Consider the following 18,079-nt stretch of genomic DNA (forward strand, 5'->3'; position numbering starts at 1 on the left):
TTTCATCCCCAAATATTTTCCAAAGGCAAGGTTTGTTTATTAACTGAACCCCATGCTGAGATTCAATCAATCTAATACAGGCAGAGTTTGAAGTTGAACATTCAAATGTATGCCCATATATCTTGGGCATATATCTTACATAATGATGTTGGCCCCAGACATCTTTCTGGGTTTGTTTATGTCTGTTATGGATTCCCCTCATTATCCATGCTGTTTGAGGGATTCCCTATGGGTTCAGCCAGTTTATTGCATACTTTTTTAATTTTATGCCAAACTGAATGTTCTGAGTGGCAGCTCGTATGGTAGCTCTGTACAGCTTCCTCTCAAACCCAGAGATGAATGTTGTGATTAAGGTTAAATAAAATAATAAGGAAACCAGTGTGCTGCAAAGGGGTATGTAGGAGAATGCCCCAGGAGAGGCGAGAGGGCTACAGAAGTAACGTGAATGGCAAAAACATTCAGATGTCGACTACTTTTCTGCTTTCTATTCCTTTTAATTGTAATTAACAATTAGAGCAACAATTCTGTGATTTACAAGATCTTCCTTATTGAACATCTATAGTAATAACACTGGGAAAACTCATTTATTAAATTTCATCAGAGCGAAGGGATGGTTTAATATGCCAGTCGCCAAGCACATCTGTGCGTGCGCGCAACTCCCAGTAAAATTAATTGGAGTTGCATATGCAGATCGCCGGAGAACAGAGCCGTAAATACAGCAAGCAGAGGCTGGCGTGGGCCACGCTCTGCTCTCAGGAGTGGGTCCTGCTCCACCGAGGTAGGGGGAGTTTTGGGGGCTCTCCTTGAGAGACGAATGTTGCCCTTTTTGTATTTAGCGGCTAGTATTCGCTCTTGTCGGAGAGTTTACTGGGAGTAATGTATGGCCTGAAGAAACTAGAGCTAAGAGACAGTTTTTTTTTTTTTTTTTTTTTTTTAATAAAGCCTTTGCATTCTGAAAAAGGTTGTTCTCAATCTGAAAATGAAGATTTATAAACACTTAATTCATCAGTTCCCCGTGCCTTTCATTTGAAATAAACAGCCGGCAATATTATTTTAAAATAAGGCAGAAGGTGTAACGAAAATGAAGTAATGTTTTGAGAAATATGTGATTGATGATTAAAAAACAGAGAGAGAAGGGGGGCGGGGGGGTCAGTCCAGGATTCATTAGTCAGGCAAAACTTCTATTTGAGCGTGCGTTAAGTCAGGAGGACCAGACAGCGTGTCTGGAAAATTATTCTTTCCTTGAGAGTAGTCTCAGAAATATTCCCTTATTTCTTAAACTGAAGGCATCCTTTGACTGACTTAGTTATTTTTTTTTATCTATTGATGCTAGAGAAAACAAAAGAAACTTTAAAACCTGGAAACATAAACATCATTGAACCACCCACTTAAAAAAAAAAAAGGGGGGGGGGGGGGGGGGAGAGGGAGAAAAAAAAAGAAATCACAGTGGATGTTTTCCAGGAGAGAACATGCTATGCTGTGTGAAGGGGGCTAGTGTAACAAGAAGTCATCTATTCTTGATTTCTTTAGACAGCTAGAGCTTTGTGCCTTGTCTAGTTTCTACATTTTAAGAGCTTGTTCTGTGTAGCAGAAATAATACAATAAATGGGTTTAACCACATTTGTCTCAGCTAGACAGTCTGCTTTGTCAAAGATTGCTGGTACAACATAAACAAATTATGTGTTTGTAGTGCTTTTCAATGAAAGCCTATCTAACAGAGCGGAGATTGTGTTTCGGCAGCTGTAGATTTAATCTCCTACCTGTCAGTTAAAACAGGCATTTCCTGAGCAGATAAGGCCTGGCTGTGGAGGGGGGACAGCCACAGCTGGACAAAGGGCCATTGTTGCCACCCGATAATGCTATGTAGATTTGCCCGTGTGTTTCATCACACGAACTCCGGGCACGCCGCAGTTGTGGAGAAAGCAGGCAGAAAGTGAAGCGCAGCCCAGCCTTGTGCTCCTGCTTCCCACCGACCGCCGCCAGCAGCTGAGGAGAACAGCCCCAGCCAAGAGAGCAGAGTCACCGTAGCGGGAACTTGATCGGAGGATTCGTGGCAGCGATCGATTCGCAAGCCAAAAGCTGGCTTTAAATAACGTTGGAGTTCTGACAGATCGGGGAAAGCCAGAGAATTGGAACACTGGCATTCCTTCTTGAATATCAGCGTAGTCTGCAGGCAGGCAGCACAGCAGTGTGGATTTAGCTCTGAAGGGAAGCTGTTGCTGGGATTTTAACACCCAAACTTGGATAGGAAATGCCTAATGCCCACTTTAAAAATCAGTTTCCTGGGTTTCTGCCTTATTTTACCTTTTTAATGATTTTGTTCCTTCAAAATGTTTTTGTGGATGAATCATAAATGCTGTAGGAACTTGAGGAGCCAATATAACTGACTTGAGCCAGACACGGTTGGCATAGGAAGGAAGCAGGCTGTGTGTATGTCGCTGGGGCTTGAGAAGCTCTCTCTTGCTTACTCCCAAATCTGCAATAATTACTGTACTCCAAGCAGTGGCAATCACCTCAGTCACACTGTGCAAACACACCAGTTTCTTGGAGCTGTTTCTGAGTAAAGATGGTCAGATTGTGTCAAAATCTGAGGAATCGTAGGAAGAGATGGAACAAATTAATTTTTGCGTGCAATCAGTATTCTGGTTTGACTTTGATCTCTAGACACAGGAGTTTTCTGCCTTGAACCAGTCCTCCACGTAATTGCCTGTGATAACCCTTTGTGTTTCCTTCTAGACACTCCATAAACATCATGTGATTTTGGGAAGTTATCTAGGTTACTATTCTGCATGAAATCCTCTTTAGAAACATACAGAAACAAGAATATTTTCACTAGATCTGAATATCTCCTTTGATGTGGCCTCTTGGATATTATCAGTTTAGGGTTGAGGAAAAATAGCAACAGGGGCTATTTGGAGGGAAACAATAAAGGAGAATAAATTCACAAAGGAATAAGTACCTGAAGAGATCAGCCACAGGACTGGGTGGGGTGGGAAAGGCGTCTCCTCTTCGCAGCTGTGACTCACCTCCACTTTTGTATCCTGCCAGCACAAAAGCATTCAGCAAAACCCAGTGCTGCTGGCATGTACCTGCTCCAAAGCTGCCTCATTCTGAATTTTCAGCAGAGCATGTCCCTCATTAGCCATAGCTTTGCACTTTGGGTGGCTCTTTACACAACTGAGCAAGACGGTGTAGAGGTTACAAGCAGCAGATTACAGTGGAATTATATTATATCCACTCCGCATTGTCACTTCTGTGATGGAAAAAGAAATCAGGGCCGTTCTGAGTCAGCGTCCTCCTGTGTACACTGCAGACATGATATGGTCTTTGAGCTTGAATTAATTAATATTTGGAAAGAATTCCATAGCTGTATTTGCTTTGCAATGTAGTCACAATACAATGGAGTTACAAACCTTGGAATGCTGGTGAGAACAGAAAACTTTAAAAGCAATGTCCTGATCAGGCTGAAATTCTTCCCAATAATGAAGTAAATGGCAGAACACCTATTAGCATCAGTGGCTCCTGGATTTAACATAATTAAAAAACAACAACAACAACAGCAACAAATCTCTTCTTTTGTTGTACCTTTTTTTTTTTTCTTTTCATCTCTATAAGGCAAAAGATGTTTTGATCAGAGGCACTGAAAGATGTTTCTGTTTTCCTTCCCACTTCTGCTAGAGCTATTTTTTAAAGCGAAAGACAATCCTTCCTTTAGCAGTCATCAGTGTTGATTTGATGATTTGTTGCGCTGTACGTTGCAAGCCCTTCTACCTAGGGAATTAGTTTCATGTTAATAACTAGTGATGGCTACTACTCAAAAAAAAGAACTCTCTTGAAAGGTTGTGGGGGAAAACTCTGCTTGAAAGCACCAAAATGAAATGCAAATTTTAAAGCATCCCTTGCTCTAATTTTTTCTATCAACAGAAAATTTCAGTGAACTCCAAAAATCTTGCATGTTTTGATACCACCATAAAAACATAAGCTAATAGGGAATTTCTGACATAATTTATGTTCAGATTTGAGCTCAGGTAATGGAGCTTCTGTATATAAAATATCAACAAGTATCATTAGGCTGCAGTATTTTTCATATTTTGGCAAGAATAAGATGAGGTGCAAATAATAAACATACATCTTCACTAGTCTTTGGAAATATCTGAAATAATTGACTTGCTCAGTCTTCTGTGATGGCTTGGTGACCACTAACCGTGACAATTTGCATAATAGTCAACTCTTCACTTCTGTAGAGATAACTGTTTGTATCTGATTAAAATTAGGACTATTTTAGTCCTCTTGACTTTTCCAGAAGTTGCAGAAATAGAGATTTGCTGTTATGCTTTAACCAAACAAATGCACACATGGGGATAACAATATGCTGAGTTTATGCAGATTTTACAACACAAATCTGAATAAAATACCCACTAATAGACCCTTAAGGAGTAATAAACACACATGAATTTTCCTTAGTTGCACTTTAAAGTGATTTTAACATACTACTAGACCTTAACAATAATATTTAATTGACAAGATTATGCATTTGTATGGATTGAAAAGGTGGTAGATCTCTAATTCCAAATGAACTATAAATTCACTTTTGCATAACATGTTTTATTTATTTCTGTACAGCAGAGATGTTCTCCATCCCTCCTAGTGAGAGTTTCTTAAAATACAGACAATTTAAATAGATTTAATTACCATTTATCATACTCTTAACTTCATGAGATCATCTTTAGTTGAATTCTCTATTTCCAGGTAGTCAAGGAGCTAGATGAAAACAGGGAAATATAATGAGAAGCTAATAGAAATGTAACACGATCTAGTGTTTTGAACTATTTTGTTTTCCGTGGGGTTGCTCGTGTTTTTCTGTTGCTCTCTTCTTTATTTCCTAAGTAGGTGGAATTTATGTTTAGTTCATTTAAAGTTTCAAAGTAGTGAGGAAGAAGTAATAAAAACCAAGGATGCTCTATTTCGCTCTATGATCATGGCTGCAATTTTCACATTAATGCTGTGGCCACTGCACTAGACTTAAATCTCCAAATCGTGCTGAACCAATGGACAAATGGAAAAAGGATAGGGAGAAAGAAAGAACGTGGCACTTAGAATCCATTTACAAATTCTGCAGTGGGCTACATATTTTTCATACTGTTTCCCATATGAAATGTTCTCACTTTGCAAGTCTATGGTATCTTTTTTACAGTTTATTTGCTAGCACTCCCCCTGGGATCTCACTGGCAGACATTTTCTTTGTGGCTCATGTACTTTCACTGAGAGGAAATATTTTTCAATTAGACTGTAGATAATTAGATGGCAGATAAATTAGAACATAATACACCTCCCTGTATAGATACAGCTCTAGTGATTCTATATCGCTAGCAGGAGCAGAAAGTAGCCGGTGTGTAATTCTCAATATGGGTGCTCCGTCAACGCCATTTTTGGTGCGTGAGCTGCGATGTGCTGCCGGCACGGTCGTTTTTGGTCTGCTGGAGCCCATCTACCTTAGATGCTCGCTCCTTTTGCAGCCACAGATGATTCCTTGGGATTATTTGTGCTAGACAGGATTTCTCACTTGAGCGTTTGGAACCGCTCTCATGTATTATTTTAACATTAGAGAATGTTAGGCATTGATGGTGCATTAATTCAAAGCCTTGATGGCTCATCAGTTACATTTCTGAGCTCAGAACAAAAGGCCCAGCCACCACAGGCACACAAAGTAGCCAAAGCCTTTACAACTGGTCAGTTAACCCAGCCTGACAGTCACTTGGCTTCACCGGAACAGCACAAATGAAACAGCCAGACCATTCAATTTTAACCAGAGAGACCTTTTCATTTTTTTTTTCCAGTACAGTTCTTCTGCAGTCTGCTAAATAGATCATTTTGGGGGATCAAAAAAGGCTCAGTCATGGCACGATTTCATTAGAACATTGTCAGAGATGGAGAGGAGATCTGGGCATAAACCTGCAAAAGATCTTAGTGCATTACTGCTTTTAAGCATTAAGTGGTCCCACGGACCTTCACGGACATACGTGAGTTCTGCCAGGAAATGCCCCTGCTTCTTTGTGCAATACGGTGCTTGCTTTCTTACTCTGTTGCCAAAATGATCTAATCAAAATAAAATCAATTTTAAAAAACTTTATTTATTTATTGACAAAGACCAAGTAAAAAGCACTTGTTTTAAATAAAATTCCAATGGTGGCATACAAAAAACAGCGTCATAGATCATATTCAGGCTATTTAAAATGCAGAAGAGGTAAATGCATATAATATGCAAAATATGTAAAAACTTGTGTTAGCATTGTAGGCACAAACACTGCTTTCAGTACCAGTAAGATTTTTAAAATGAACAAACCCAAAATGTACCATATTGACCTATCAGCTATAACCCTTATTTTCCATCCTATAAACGCATAGTTTGAGCATTCTGGAAATACACGTTTTTTCTTAATACAGTGTTGCCTGGCAAACTCTTCTATTACAGTGAAGTGTTTAAAGGAGGGAGCAGAGCATTTCGAACACCTTTTTACTAATGGCAATTAAAAGCTCGGTGATTACATAGACAGGATAAAGTTGTAGTCTGGCTGTACCAATTAATCAAGAAGTTCAAAAATCTTAGATGGAAATTTAAGTTTAAACTATGAAAAACTTGAACCCGCCTGTGAATGCATTAGGTTCTCACAGAAGCTACAACATCACAGTATTTATTTAGTTCAGAAACAAAAGGTACTGTACATCTTAGACTAAATTTAAAAAAAAGCACCTCAGTTCAGCAAATCTTTTTGTTGGTCCAAATCCTCTGTTGGTGAGGCAAGTCAGGGACTTGTTTTAAGTAGTGCTGTTGGATTATTCTAGGCAATTAGGGTGTATTTGGCCTAGCACACTTCAACAGAAAAATCTTTTAGCAATGGATAAAATATTATAAAGTCTCTGCTTACTCTCAGCGCCACATAGTTCTCCCCTTTACTGAAGCAAACCATGCAAGAGAGGCAACTTGTCAAGCTCATCAATCCTGAAAGGCTGGCGAGGAATTCAGCCACCCCTAAAGGGTGGCATTTCTTTCTGCTCCTGAGGCCTGGGATCATCGCAGCTACGCAGAAATGCGTGAGCTGCCTTTTGGCTTGCACTGCCGCCCTGCTTTTCTCTGAGTGCCTTTGCTTCTCTAGCCACAGTGTTAGTTGTTTTAGAGGCAGTTTTTGTTTTGTAAAGACAGAACCCTTCCCGTTCCTTAGTCACACCAGACGTGCTGTTCCCTGTCCACAAGAGGCAGATCGTTTTCATTTAGGGCATTACAGAGGCATGCCACATCACCCTGGCTTCCATTTGCCATGCCCAACACTAAATACTGGTGACTTTCTAACAAGGAGGGTTGTCCAGCTGGCTTTGGAGATTTGCATTCGCATGACTGTGGGACAGAACACTGCAGATTTGCCCAGTTTATCAAATGGGCCACTAGCTTGTATTATTTCAGGGAGAATCAAATTGGAAGTTGCTTCTTGAACTAATCAGGGCTGATTTGCTCTAAAGTTGCTTCCTGACTTAGATCTCAGGCAAGGAAGTGCTGTAATCAGTTCCCAAGGGCTGTCAGAGTTGTGATGGGATATTAAAGGAATGGTACGCTACCTTTTAAGAGTTCCCTGATCTTGGTGGCTTCTCATGTTTAGCACAGTTAAACCTGAGCTTGTTGCATATAAAGAGAAGTTAATCTTATGAAGTGGCTTTATATAGGAGAGAGTTTTATTTGAGGCTGCAGAACTGAATTTTGGAAGGAATAACCTCAGTATTCCTTTGGGGTTTGTTGCAGTTCAGTTAAAGATATAGATGGGCAGAATTGTTCAAAACCAAACATTTATTACCCATCACAAAAAAAAAAAAAAAAATCATCTTCATGAAAGAGAAAATGAGTCCCCCTGAGTGTCACTGTTTGCATATTAGCCCATAGTAGAGGCTCTGCCAAGTTACTCTCTGACTGACTGCTGCAGATGCTCTTTCTCAAGTATTCTGAGTGAGATCTTTAGTGCAAGTCTTCAGGGACAAACAATAGCACCTGTTCCTCACAAGATAGCAGCCCAGTTAGTCCATTCATGTATCTTTAATGAAGCTCTGGGGCAGATGGCAAAAAATGGCATCATCAACAACTTAGCACAGAGGAGACAAAAGGGGAAAGCGCCGATCCAACAATACACTATTTTTATGAATGTGAGGAGACAGAGTCAAAGTGTTTCTCGGGCATCTGCTACCGTCTTGGTTTTCAGAAAGACCTGAGGAACAACTCAGCAATTAAAATTTCTGGGCATGTAGCCGATTTTATGAAGTCCGCCAATCAATCCCTCCTCCCAGCTTCTCCCCCCTCAGTAAAATCAAAATAGAAGAAGAAAAAAATAATAAAGAACAGGGAAAAAATGTAAAAAATAATAATTTTAAAAAAGTGTCTATCATTGGTATTCATTCTTCAACAATACACTTATCAGTGATGCTTATACATGCACTTGCCCTTTAATGCTTACTTGTGCTTCTTGTGCTTTTCAGTCGACCTGTGCTGAAAATTGATATCTATGTATAAAATAGTTGAGGCTGAAACCAGCATTGACCCAGGAATAGTATTTCATATGTGCCAGTGGGAAGACCAGTGGGAGGGGAGGGCTGCCGCTCAGTGTGGGCTTTTTTCAGTCTGTATAGCTCTGCGAAGTGTAAGCTAAAACTTGCACTCTGCGTATAAGCCGCTTTTAGTCAGAGGTGCGTTGATATATATAGGCTGGGGGCCTGATCCTGCGTTCAGAGAGGTACTGGGAGGAAGGAGAGCAGATCCGCAGGACGTGCAGTGGGAATTCTCCACACCTACAGAATTCATCTGAGCATCTTAGTAGGTCTTTTTGGATATGGTGGAGGGGATCCAACTCCACGGGATTTCCTGGGGAAGAGGCCAATGAAATGACCGTTGTAAGATTTGGCCCTAACTGTATGTTTCACATGGCTTTTATGATACTGCGGTGCCAGGCGTTGCTGTGGGTGTGTTTGCACCATCGCTCCAACCACAGGACGTGGGCTGATCTCTCCTAGGCCTTGGTGTCTTGTAGCCAACCCCCGGGGAACGCCGGCTGCGTGTGGTGATTGAAACCTTGGGCCCGTTCGATTAGACCGCAATTGGAAACTACTGAAAATGATTGTAAATTGTATTGTGTCCAATTCCTACAGTATCCTGTAGATGTTTCTTTCAGACAAAGCCTGTGTTTTCATTCACTATACTTCTGTAGAGCCAGTGTAAAGTAATACTGTGCAGCACAACCAGCACCATTTTATCAGAGGTAAATGCCTGTGCTGGGCACATGGGGATCAACTCCAATCTAACCAAGTTTAACTCCTAACCCAAAATGCATAGCCAGGCTTACCTCAGCTAAAATGAAAGAAATAGCTGCTCAAAGCGAGTTTCTTTCACGCCCCAGTGCCATAGCAGTAATTGCACAAAGACCTTTTTATTATAAGTTGATTTTCCTGAGAAATGGATTCAAAAAAATACTGTAAAGTGTTTATTTTTTGCTTGACCTTTATTAACCTACATCTTAGGGCTTTCCCAAGAGAAGAGTTGTTGGTAAATTAACCCTCATAGACACACACAGTAGCATTTCTGCACTGCATCAATGGTTGTGAAAGTAATGGGGATGTGACAAGAAAATTTGGCACGATTTAAACAGTGTCATAGGTCACCATATGGGATTTGACCAAAAAAAAGTTTTTAGGAATTAAAAAGAAAAAAAATGCTTGAAGTGTACTTTAACTTTTTAATAGTATTTAATGCCACCGATTTATGGTAGGATGAGGACAAAGTTTTTTTCAGTCCCCAAACCAATTTCTTCCTACGTTTACTAGCTTTGATATATAAACCATTATATGTTTACTTAACTACTAATCAGACAAATCGTAGTCAAATGCTTGCGTACTTGTGGGGTTCAGGAATGAAGGATAAGAACTCTTTGTGACCCTAGCCACTGTCTCTGAAACACATGTAGCATAAATTAAGGTACTAGGAAATCAGAATGTGGATTTAACAGACACATTTCCCATTTTCTATATGTTGGATGCAAATCCTAATACCAAGTGAAGAATTTTCTGCTTTAGCATGTTTGTGCTCTTTGATACATTTATCAAGGTCAAATTAAATTTGATATAGTAGGATTTATTCTGAAATGCTCTCTGAATACAGCTCCATAATTACCGAGCTGCATGATAGTGCATAAAGCTATAAAAGTGCTTAGACAGATGAGCAATTTATAGGTTATAGCGAGGTATGTATGGCAAAGGATGTTAGTTTAATTGGGAGCCAAGATGTTGGAGCCTTAAATCTTAAGAGCTGGGGTGTTGTCTAGGAGACTTTTTAACACTGCGGTGAGATTTTGAAATACCATACCTGAGTTGTTGGTAATACATTTGAACAATACAATGTTGTAAGATCTCAGAATTAGAATTACCCTAAGGATACTAAAATTGGAACATCAAAGTAGTTACTGCAGCATTAGGTTCTTCTAAAATGCTTGTCACTCTGCTGTCTGTGACCAGAAATGAGAAAACTTGGGAAAATTTAATAGAAATGCATACTACTGTTCTTTTTTTTTAATAAAAAATCTATGCTATATTAGAAAGGTTTTGTACCTTTTTACCTTGTGCCAGGACAGGGAATATTAATTTAAAAAAAAAGAAAAAACTGGCAAGAAGTAGGAAAATGTGCAGTTCACTGAGGCTGCTGCACCTTTGACACTGAGGGAAAACAATGTTAGTGAGGGCTTTGATGTGATAATGTGAAATTGGCAGGGATTACATTAAGGAGAAGGTTCCGTGGGACTTTGTGAACACAAGAACACTATCAGTACTGGAGAAATACCTGTCAAGACAAATTTGTGCTATTTCTGATCAGAGGCTCTCTTCTGTTTAGCAGGTTCAGGGTCACATGCCTCCGCTCATGATCCCAATTTTTCCACACGACCAGCGGACACTGGCAGCGGCTGCTGCAGCCCAACAAGGATTCCTCTTCCCCCCTGGAATAACTTACAAGCCAGGTAAGCTGATAGGGATGCGAAGCTATTTAACATTTAAAGATATTAACTGTAGCTTCTTACGGGATCTGCCTCATGTAGATGATGCTGTGCAACTGGTGTAGCTGGTTAGAAATAGTGTCAAGTTTTGCAACTGCTTAAAAACACTTCTGGTTTGATGGAGTTGGATGGAATATTGGTTATTGAAACATTGTCACATTCTTTTATTTCCCACAAAATCATTTGCTTCAAATATTGGCCTGCTCATCTACTAATTTGCATCCGGTCTGCCCTGTGCCATTGTACAAAAGCTACGTATCTGTAATTAATTGTGTTATCTTCAGTATACTTGTCTTGTGCCAAAATTCTTACTCTTAATTAGTGATAAAAGTCAGAGCAAGGATCATTTAATTATCAGGCTTCAAATGGGCAACTTTTTGTTTGATTTCAGTCTGAATAATAAAAGGTTTCAGTAGTTCAATCCCAGTCATCGTTCAGGCTTGTAACAGGTCACATAACCTTGCAGCGAAATATGTTTTGAGATGATTTAGCAAATGTTATGATTTCTTTCTTTTTTTCCTCAGAGTTTACAGGACTCCTGGGGAATTCAATTAGGGATATAATGGTTTGAAGCTACTTTCAGAGTCTCCTTGTAAACAGGGCTTTAAATGTTTAAAGACACGTTGCCAAAGGAATTCAATGTAGGAAGATAGTTAAGTAAATAAAAGTCAACCTTATTTTCATTTGTACATTCTTTGTAAGTGACCTCAATCCAGAAGCAGCCACCTTATTTCGCTCATTAATAGTATTCCCTGTCAAGCTGCCTTTAGCATATTAACCTGATAACTACTAACTACAAAACATAAATACCAGTTTCTTTTTTTTGACATTAAATATGAAATGTACAAAGTAAAGCATTGATCCTGTTCCCCCTGATGTTAGTGTTGTTTGTGCAGTTGACTGCAGCAGGAGCAGGGTCATATCCAAAGTAAAGCCTCATAATAGATGACATAAACAGTGAACTAATTAAAAGGCAGGTTGAACCTAAAATCTCTTCTAGCAAGTTTACTTAATGTTGGACAAAGTGAGGCCAAGCAGGATTTCAGCAAGCCTTTCTGTTTGTCCAGCTCCCTTCTACATCTTTAGTCTTGAGACATGCCTCTTCAAACACCAATTATTTTTAAAACAGAGAATCTTTTAATTATCTTATTTTCAGTTTTAGAACCCCCAAAGTTCAGTGTGACAAATGGGCACTGGATGCAGGAACCAGGTAATGGAGCTCTGAAAGTCAGCTGGCTCTAGGAGTCACAGGCTGATGGTTATTCACACACATCACCACCTCACAACTGTTGGGGACCAAAGTGAAGAATATTTTCTCTCTAAAGACATGCTAAGAATTGCCACTTGTGGAAATTGTCTACGACGCCCTTGTCTTGGAGATGAGAGAGAGCCTGTGCTTTAGTTTCCTTGCTTCTCCCATTTCAGTTGGAGATGCTTTCTGAATAGGGACTATTGGTTGGTTGTGCATCTCCATGAAACGTGATAGGTGAAATCACATCATGTTGCTTTTGGCTCTGTAGGTTACTTGGTATGATAATGACTCGGGAGGAAGAATACTAGCATGATTTTTTGCACAAGAACAGATTTTTGCAGTTATCACAAGGTGTTCCTTACAGTACCTATCCTAACTTTATCAAGCTTATATTGCTTTCTTTAACTGTGATCCTGTCGACCTCATAGCAGAAGGTAATAAAGCTTTAGGCCAACTTTTTACTTGCTGGATTGCAGAAAAAGTGATATGCAACAAATTTTAAGATTGAAATACAGTCAGAAGTCAAGACCTAGCATCTCAGAACAGAGCTAATGGGAACACAGCTAAGAAGCTTGCTAGTGTGTTAGTGGTTTTATCCAGCTGATGCTAGTCAAGGCCAGAAGTCACAATGATCTGACCATACTCAGTGGCTGGCAAGAAATGAGAATATTTACTGTATTTATTAAATTCTACAACATGTGTGGCAAAGGTAGCTAGGCAGGTTAGTAGTTTCTGGTGGAGAGAGATCATGATTAAAAAAAAATGTAACTACAGTTGCTATTGATTAATTCCTATTTTTGGCACTCTCAGCACAGTAGTTAAGGAATTAATGAAACTGGAGATTAAGTTACACTCTTTCATAGAGAGGGTTCTTCAAAGTCATTTCTGAGGAATATTTATGAAATTGACTGCTACTACCTGTACTCTTCTACCTTTGTGAGAAATGAAAGTTTCACCTCTAGAACTGTCAGTTTGGAACTCACTCATACTTCTGAGGAAAGATGGGAGATGCATTAACCCTTCTGAGACTTACAGTTTTCTTTTTGTTCGCCTGCTTGGTTTCTATTTCATTTTACTCTGGTTTGATGTAGGTAAGACTGAGTTTTGACAGCGCCAGTTTTCCTTGACATTCAGAAAATACAATGAGAGAGATTTCCATTATAGAAGCTGTGGGAACTGTGGTCTTTTGAAACTCTGTGCCACTTAGGAAACGTCAAATGATTGGGTGCATGGAGCCATTTAGTTGCTTAGCCTGCAAAACAGGCTAAATACAAGCCATTTCTGATTGAGAAGCAGCGTGTTGTTGTTCGTGTGACAGGGCAGCCAGGGTAAGAGGTCTTGGTGCATGGGTGGGGTTGTGATTATTACAATCGCTGAGGGCAGATCTGTAGATACATGCTCATGGGCTAAGTGGGAACCAAGTACATGGCTGCTTAGTTCAATGCCAAGAAGGCAGCTTGAGTACCGTTGCAAATCTGCATTTAAACTCCTCCTTGAAGTAAGAAAATGCTACTCTCGTAACTAACAATGATGCGCTATGCCCTCAGTAGAAAGATCTCTAGAAGAGAAAGAGAATTTAGTAGGCTCTGAGGCCCTTCCAGAACATGCCTTAGTGGCTCCTGAACTCCTGGGCTCTAAAATGTCATTATGAATAGAAAACTCATGGAAATGCTGTTATGATTTGCTATGATTGCAGATATGATAGCTATAATTTGTATCTGACAGAACAGTTTCCTACTGCCTGGCAGGATCTATAACATCAGGTGGCAGTAGCCCTCTTCCTCCATGTTTTGGAGCTCTAGGAAGTAAAAGAGGGCAAAGTTAGCAAGAGCTGATGACAAGTAATAATTACATTAGAAAAAAAACATCCCCAAAGTCCCATGCTTCCTTATGTATCTCAAAGTCATGTAATATAATTTTCCGGCATGGTAAGTACTAATTGAGAAATCAGAGCTGCATAGACCACCTAATTAATTTTTTATACATATTTCAGTATTTATACTGTATACTGGATTAATTAAAACTTTAGGATGCTCTGCATCTCAAATGACTGTTGTGACTATTGACCTGCAGGCGCTTGACGAGCTTCGTAGAGTACCTGGTTGTGGGGATTGCCCCTTATTCCAGTGGGAAGCTGAGAGTGGCAGCTGTTAGGAAGCTAATACTTGCCCCAAGATGCCACACAGTTAATATGATTATTTTGAATTCTGAGTACAGCAGAGCAGCTACTCTGGCTTTATGACTGTGACCACAGTATTTACTACTAGGAACTGGTGGGTAACATAAGTATTGTTGTACCTTCTCTCGCAGTGCAAATCTCCCTTCACATAACTAAGCACATGAATCCAGGAGAAGTCAGTGGGCTTGGAGTATCCTTGAATATGATGAGTGTTTCCCCATTAGTGCCCTGGGTCAAGAGGCAGTGAGTGGGATGTGGAGGAAAACAGTTTCTGCCTCCGTCATGCAGTGCCTCAAGTATTACTTCCTTCCAGGTTTGTGGCTGCTAAGAGGCAACAAGGAAGCAGGAAGATGGCAGAGTAAAGATACGGGGTAATGCTAGGCAGCAGCCGGACCATTCTTTGAGCTACAGACTGACGGTGTGCTCTGAGTGCAGAGCAGGAGGGCCACTCTCCGTGCTGGCTGTATAGCAGCCATTCATGCAACCTGGAAACCAATGACCCCTTTTGCTTGATAGTCTTCTGAAAATGTCTTGTGTTCTGTCAGTTCTTTACCAGATGTGGAAAGTACCTACGAAATACATTAATGTGAAGACACTTTGAGGCATGGAGACTGTAAAGCTCCAAGTACTGTTTTTTGAAAAGAAATTTTAGTGATATGCTGCAATGTATTTTCAAGGCATGTCTTCATATTTCATATCAAAAGTGTATAAAGACCATGATTAGAATGGTTGAGAAGAAAACCCTATATACCTGCCTAGGTCATTCTGTTTTATGCACTAAAATGATTTGCTATAATGACGATACAATAAAATGTGAAAATTCAGAGTATTTTCCTTGGCCAGTGGCAAAAATAGTGAGAAATAAAGGAAAATTTTTGTCATGATTCTGTTCTTGCTGTCGAGCAAATCAACAGTAACTCCTCTGAAGTGTCTGAAGACAAAATTAGATAAAGCATGACAAAAGAAACTGTCAGACTTACTGTCATCTGGCTTGACCTCAGAGCATTCCAACACTGAGATATTTGTCATAAAACTAATTAAACTCATTGATTACAATAACTAATCTGCATAGCTAGCATCTTCGTAGATCTGCTGGGTTTCACTGATACCCATCGTTGCAGTTTCCATTTGGAATGGGCCTTTCAGAAGTTTTTCCTAAAGCTGTAAGGTGGCTTACATTTTAAATAGCACAGTACTCTATTTTCAATAAGCTGCTGCTCTTCTTGGCAGGTGAGAACAGAAAATGCACATCAAATCAGCTGTGTACTGAGTTGGCTGTGTGTCTTTGCATGGCAGAGGTGCTGCATGAGTCTCATTTCTAATGGAAATTCCCCAGCGCTTAGTCTGTCACGTGTTCCCTGTGGGCTTCTACTGGTTGGAACAAGGAATCTGTAACCTCGGGATCTGTTTTTGCAAACCATATGTGCCTCACTCCTAACCATTGAGAGCTGGAAGTGGTAGTAGGCAGCTGAATATTTTCAACCGGGATTCGCACAAACGTTCTTTCCCTGCAGGCAGACAATTGTTAGGGCAACTGATGTTACTGAGATGTGAGGATGGCAATAAGGCAGCGCTGTGGCAAACCCTGCTTGGATCCTTCCTGTTCAGGTAGACCTGAAGATGTGTCGTCAGGCAGAGGAGACGCTGCATAGGGTTGCCTTAGCCGGTTACCTGTGTTAACCTCTTCCTCAGTCTTGATGTCCCTGCGCAACCAAAAGGCACGTCCAGCATGGGCATATTGCAGGAGCGGACATCTGTGTCCCTGCTGCATCCCAGCATGTTGTGAGGAGAGGTGTGCTTTCCTCTGTCTGCTCATTATGCCTGGAAGGGGAGGTCCTGGAGTATGTGGTCTGTCACAGCTCTTCTGCTGCTGTTCCTTATTATTCTGTGATTATACAAGGGGAATGTGCAAGTGGCAGTTTGAGATCCACATGTGAAGAGACAGGCTTTAAGTTATAATCCCCAAATGGGCAAACCAGCATCAAACCAAAACTTTGTGAGTCAGATGAGGAGAGTCAGTTTGTGTCTTACAATTGTTTTAGGAAATATGGGTAGTAAACCAATGACTTTCCCTACTGTGGGTCTCACAAGAGTTGTCTCGTCTTTTGGCCAGACTTCCTTCTTTTCCTTACAGCTCACAAAGCCACGGTCTGCAAAGTAAGTCCATACATCTCATAAATAAAATCCACTAAGCTTCATCACTTCATCCAAGACAGACAGAGAAACATTTATATTATCTCTCTGTCGAATATCATGGTACAATTGTGTGCTGCTTTTATTTGCTTGGAAATGTTGCTCAACCTGACAAATGAAACAGAAGTCTGGCATGCTTTTCCATGGCTTGTAAACACCAATTTATATATAAACAGCAGCAGCCAAATGTAAATAGACAATCAACGCAGCAAGGAGATTGAAGAGATCAGTTTGCAAAACATGACGGATTTTCTTCGTTTGGCATTCTTCGCAGTCCTGGTTATCAAAGGCCAGCACACACCGGTACCTACAGCAGACCTGTTTGAACATGTTCTGTCTTCTTTTGTATAAATTTAAAAGAATGGATCCTCATGCAAGCATTCCAAATTAAGGAACAAATTTGAAAAAAATTGCTACAATATATTGACTGATTTCTTGCCAAGACAGCTACTGAGAAGCTTCTTGATCCATTCTTGCACTGGGAAAATTAGAGGGGCAAAATACGTACATTCTGTAATCAGAAACTAAAATCAACCCATTCCCTGCACGCTCAGTTTCCTCAAGGGGGGGAAAGAAGAAGATACCTTTGCTCTGCTTTTACTGCTTGGTGTCAGCAAAGTATTCCAATGCTGACAGAGTAGTAATTTTTGTTCTCAGCATAATGGCACTACTAACACACTGGGACTTAACCATAATTTAGGGTATTAAAACAAGGGGAAGAAAAAAAAGAACAGCATTGTGTGTTCATAATAAATAAATGGCGTAACTATAAAATTGTACTTTCCCGTAACAAAAGAACTGTAGCCAACAGGTGAGCAAGAGAACACTACAGGGTGTGGTAGAGATACTACTGAGTTAATCGTGAAGCCAAAAACTCTGTGTGCGTGTGTGTGTGTGTGTGTGTGTGTATAAAATATCTGGCTATTTCAAACCATAGGAGCGTGACAGCTGTGAAAAAGGAGTGCCGCAGGGAATTCTTCTAGAGTTTGATTTTTTTTAAAATATGTTTGACATGGAAAATGTTTTAGTACAAATAAAGCAACTGGTATTGAACTTAAAAAGTGTATGTGGAGGGGGAGGGAGAAAGAAGAGATTGCTGTGTGGAACAGGAATGAATAATTCATGATATTTAAAGAAAGAATGCCTCCAAAATGTTCTGCGAGGCAGTTCATGCTGATAACTCGGATGGTTATTTTCCCCCCCATTTAAAGCATCATTAATTCAACATCTTTGTGATTTTTTTAAAACCTTGTAAGATATTTCTGAAAGAAACATTATTTAACTTAGATTAGGGTCTTATTTATTCAAATAATTTCATATAAATATCAAAGAGATGAGTAGAATTGCTTAACCATAAAAAGACAGCTTTAGTACTTTAAG

General features: G+C 39.9%; 1 protein-coding gene across 14 annotated transcripts in view; it reads left to right on the forward strand.

Annotated features, from left to right (window-relative positions):
- Nucleotides 1-18,079, forward strand: part of SOX6 (SRY-box transcription factor 6) — a 383,784-nt gene that overhangs the window by 272,682 nt on the left and 93,023 nt on the right. For 12 of the 14 annotated variants that reach the window (XM_035328701.1, XM_035328699.1, XM_035328705.1 and 9 more), the window contains one exon: nucleotides 10,916-11,039. In XM_035328701.1, coding sequence (XP_035184592.1) covers nucleotides 10,916-11,039 — 124 coding nt within the window. The remainder of the gene's footprint in view (nucleotides 1-10,915; nucleotides 11,040-18,079) is intronic. The other 2 variants (XM_035328703.1, XM_035328707.1) reach the window with 1 other exon arrangement.

The sequence above is a fragment of the Oxyura jamaicensis genome, chromosome 5 (genome assembly GCF_011077185.1).
Source record: "Oxyura jamaicensis isolate SHBP4307 breed ruddy duck chromosome 5, BPBGC_Ojam_1.0, whole genome shotgun sequence".
Lineage (NCBI taxonomy): Eukaryota > Metazoa > Chordata > Aves > Anseriformes > Anatidae > Oxyura > Oxyura jamaicensis.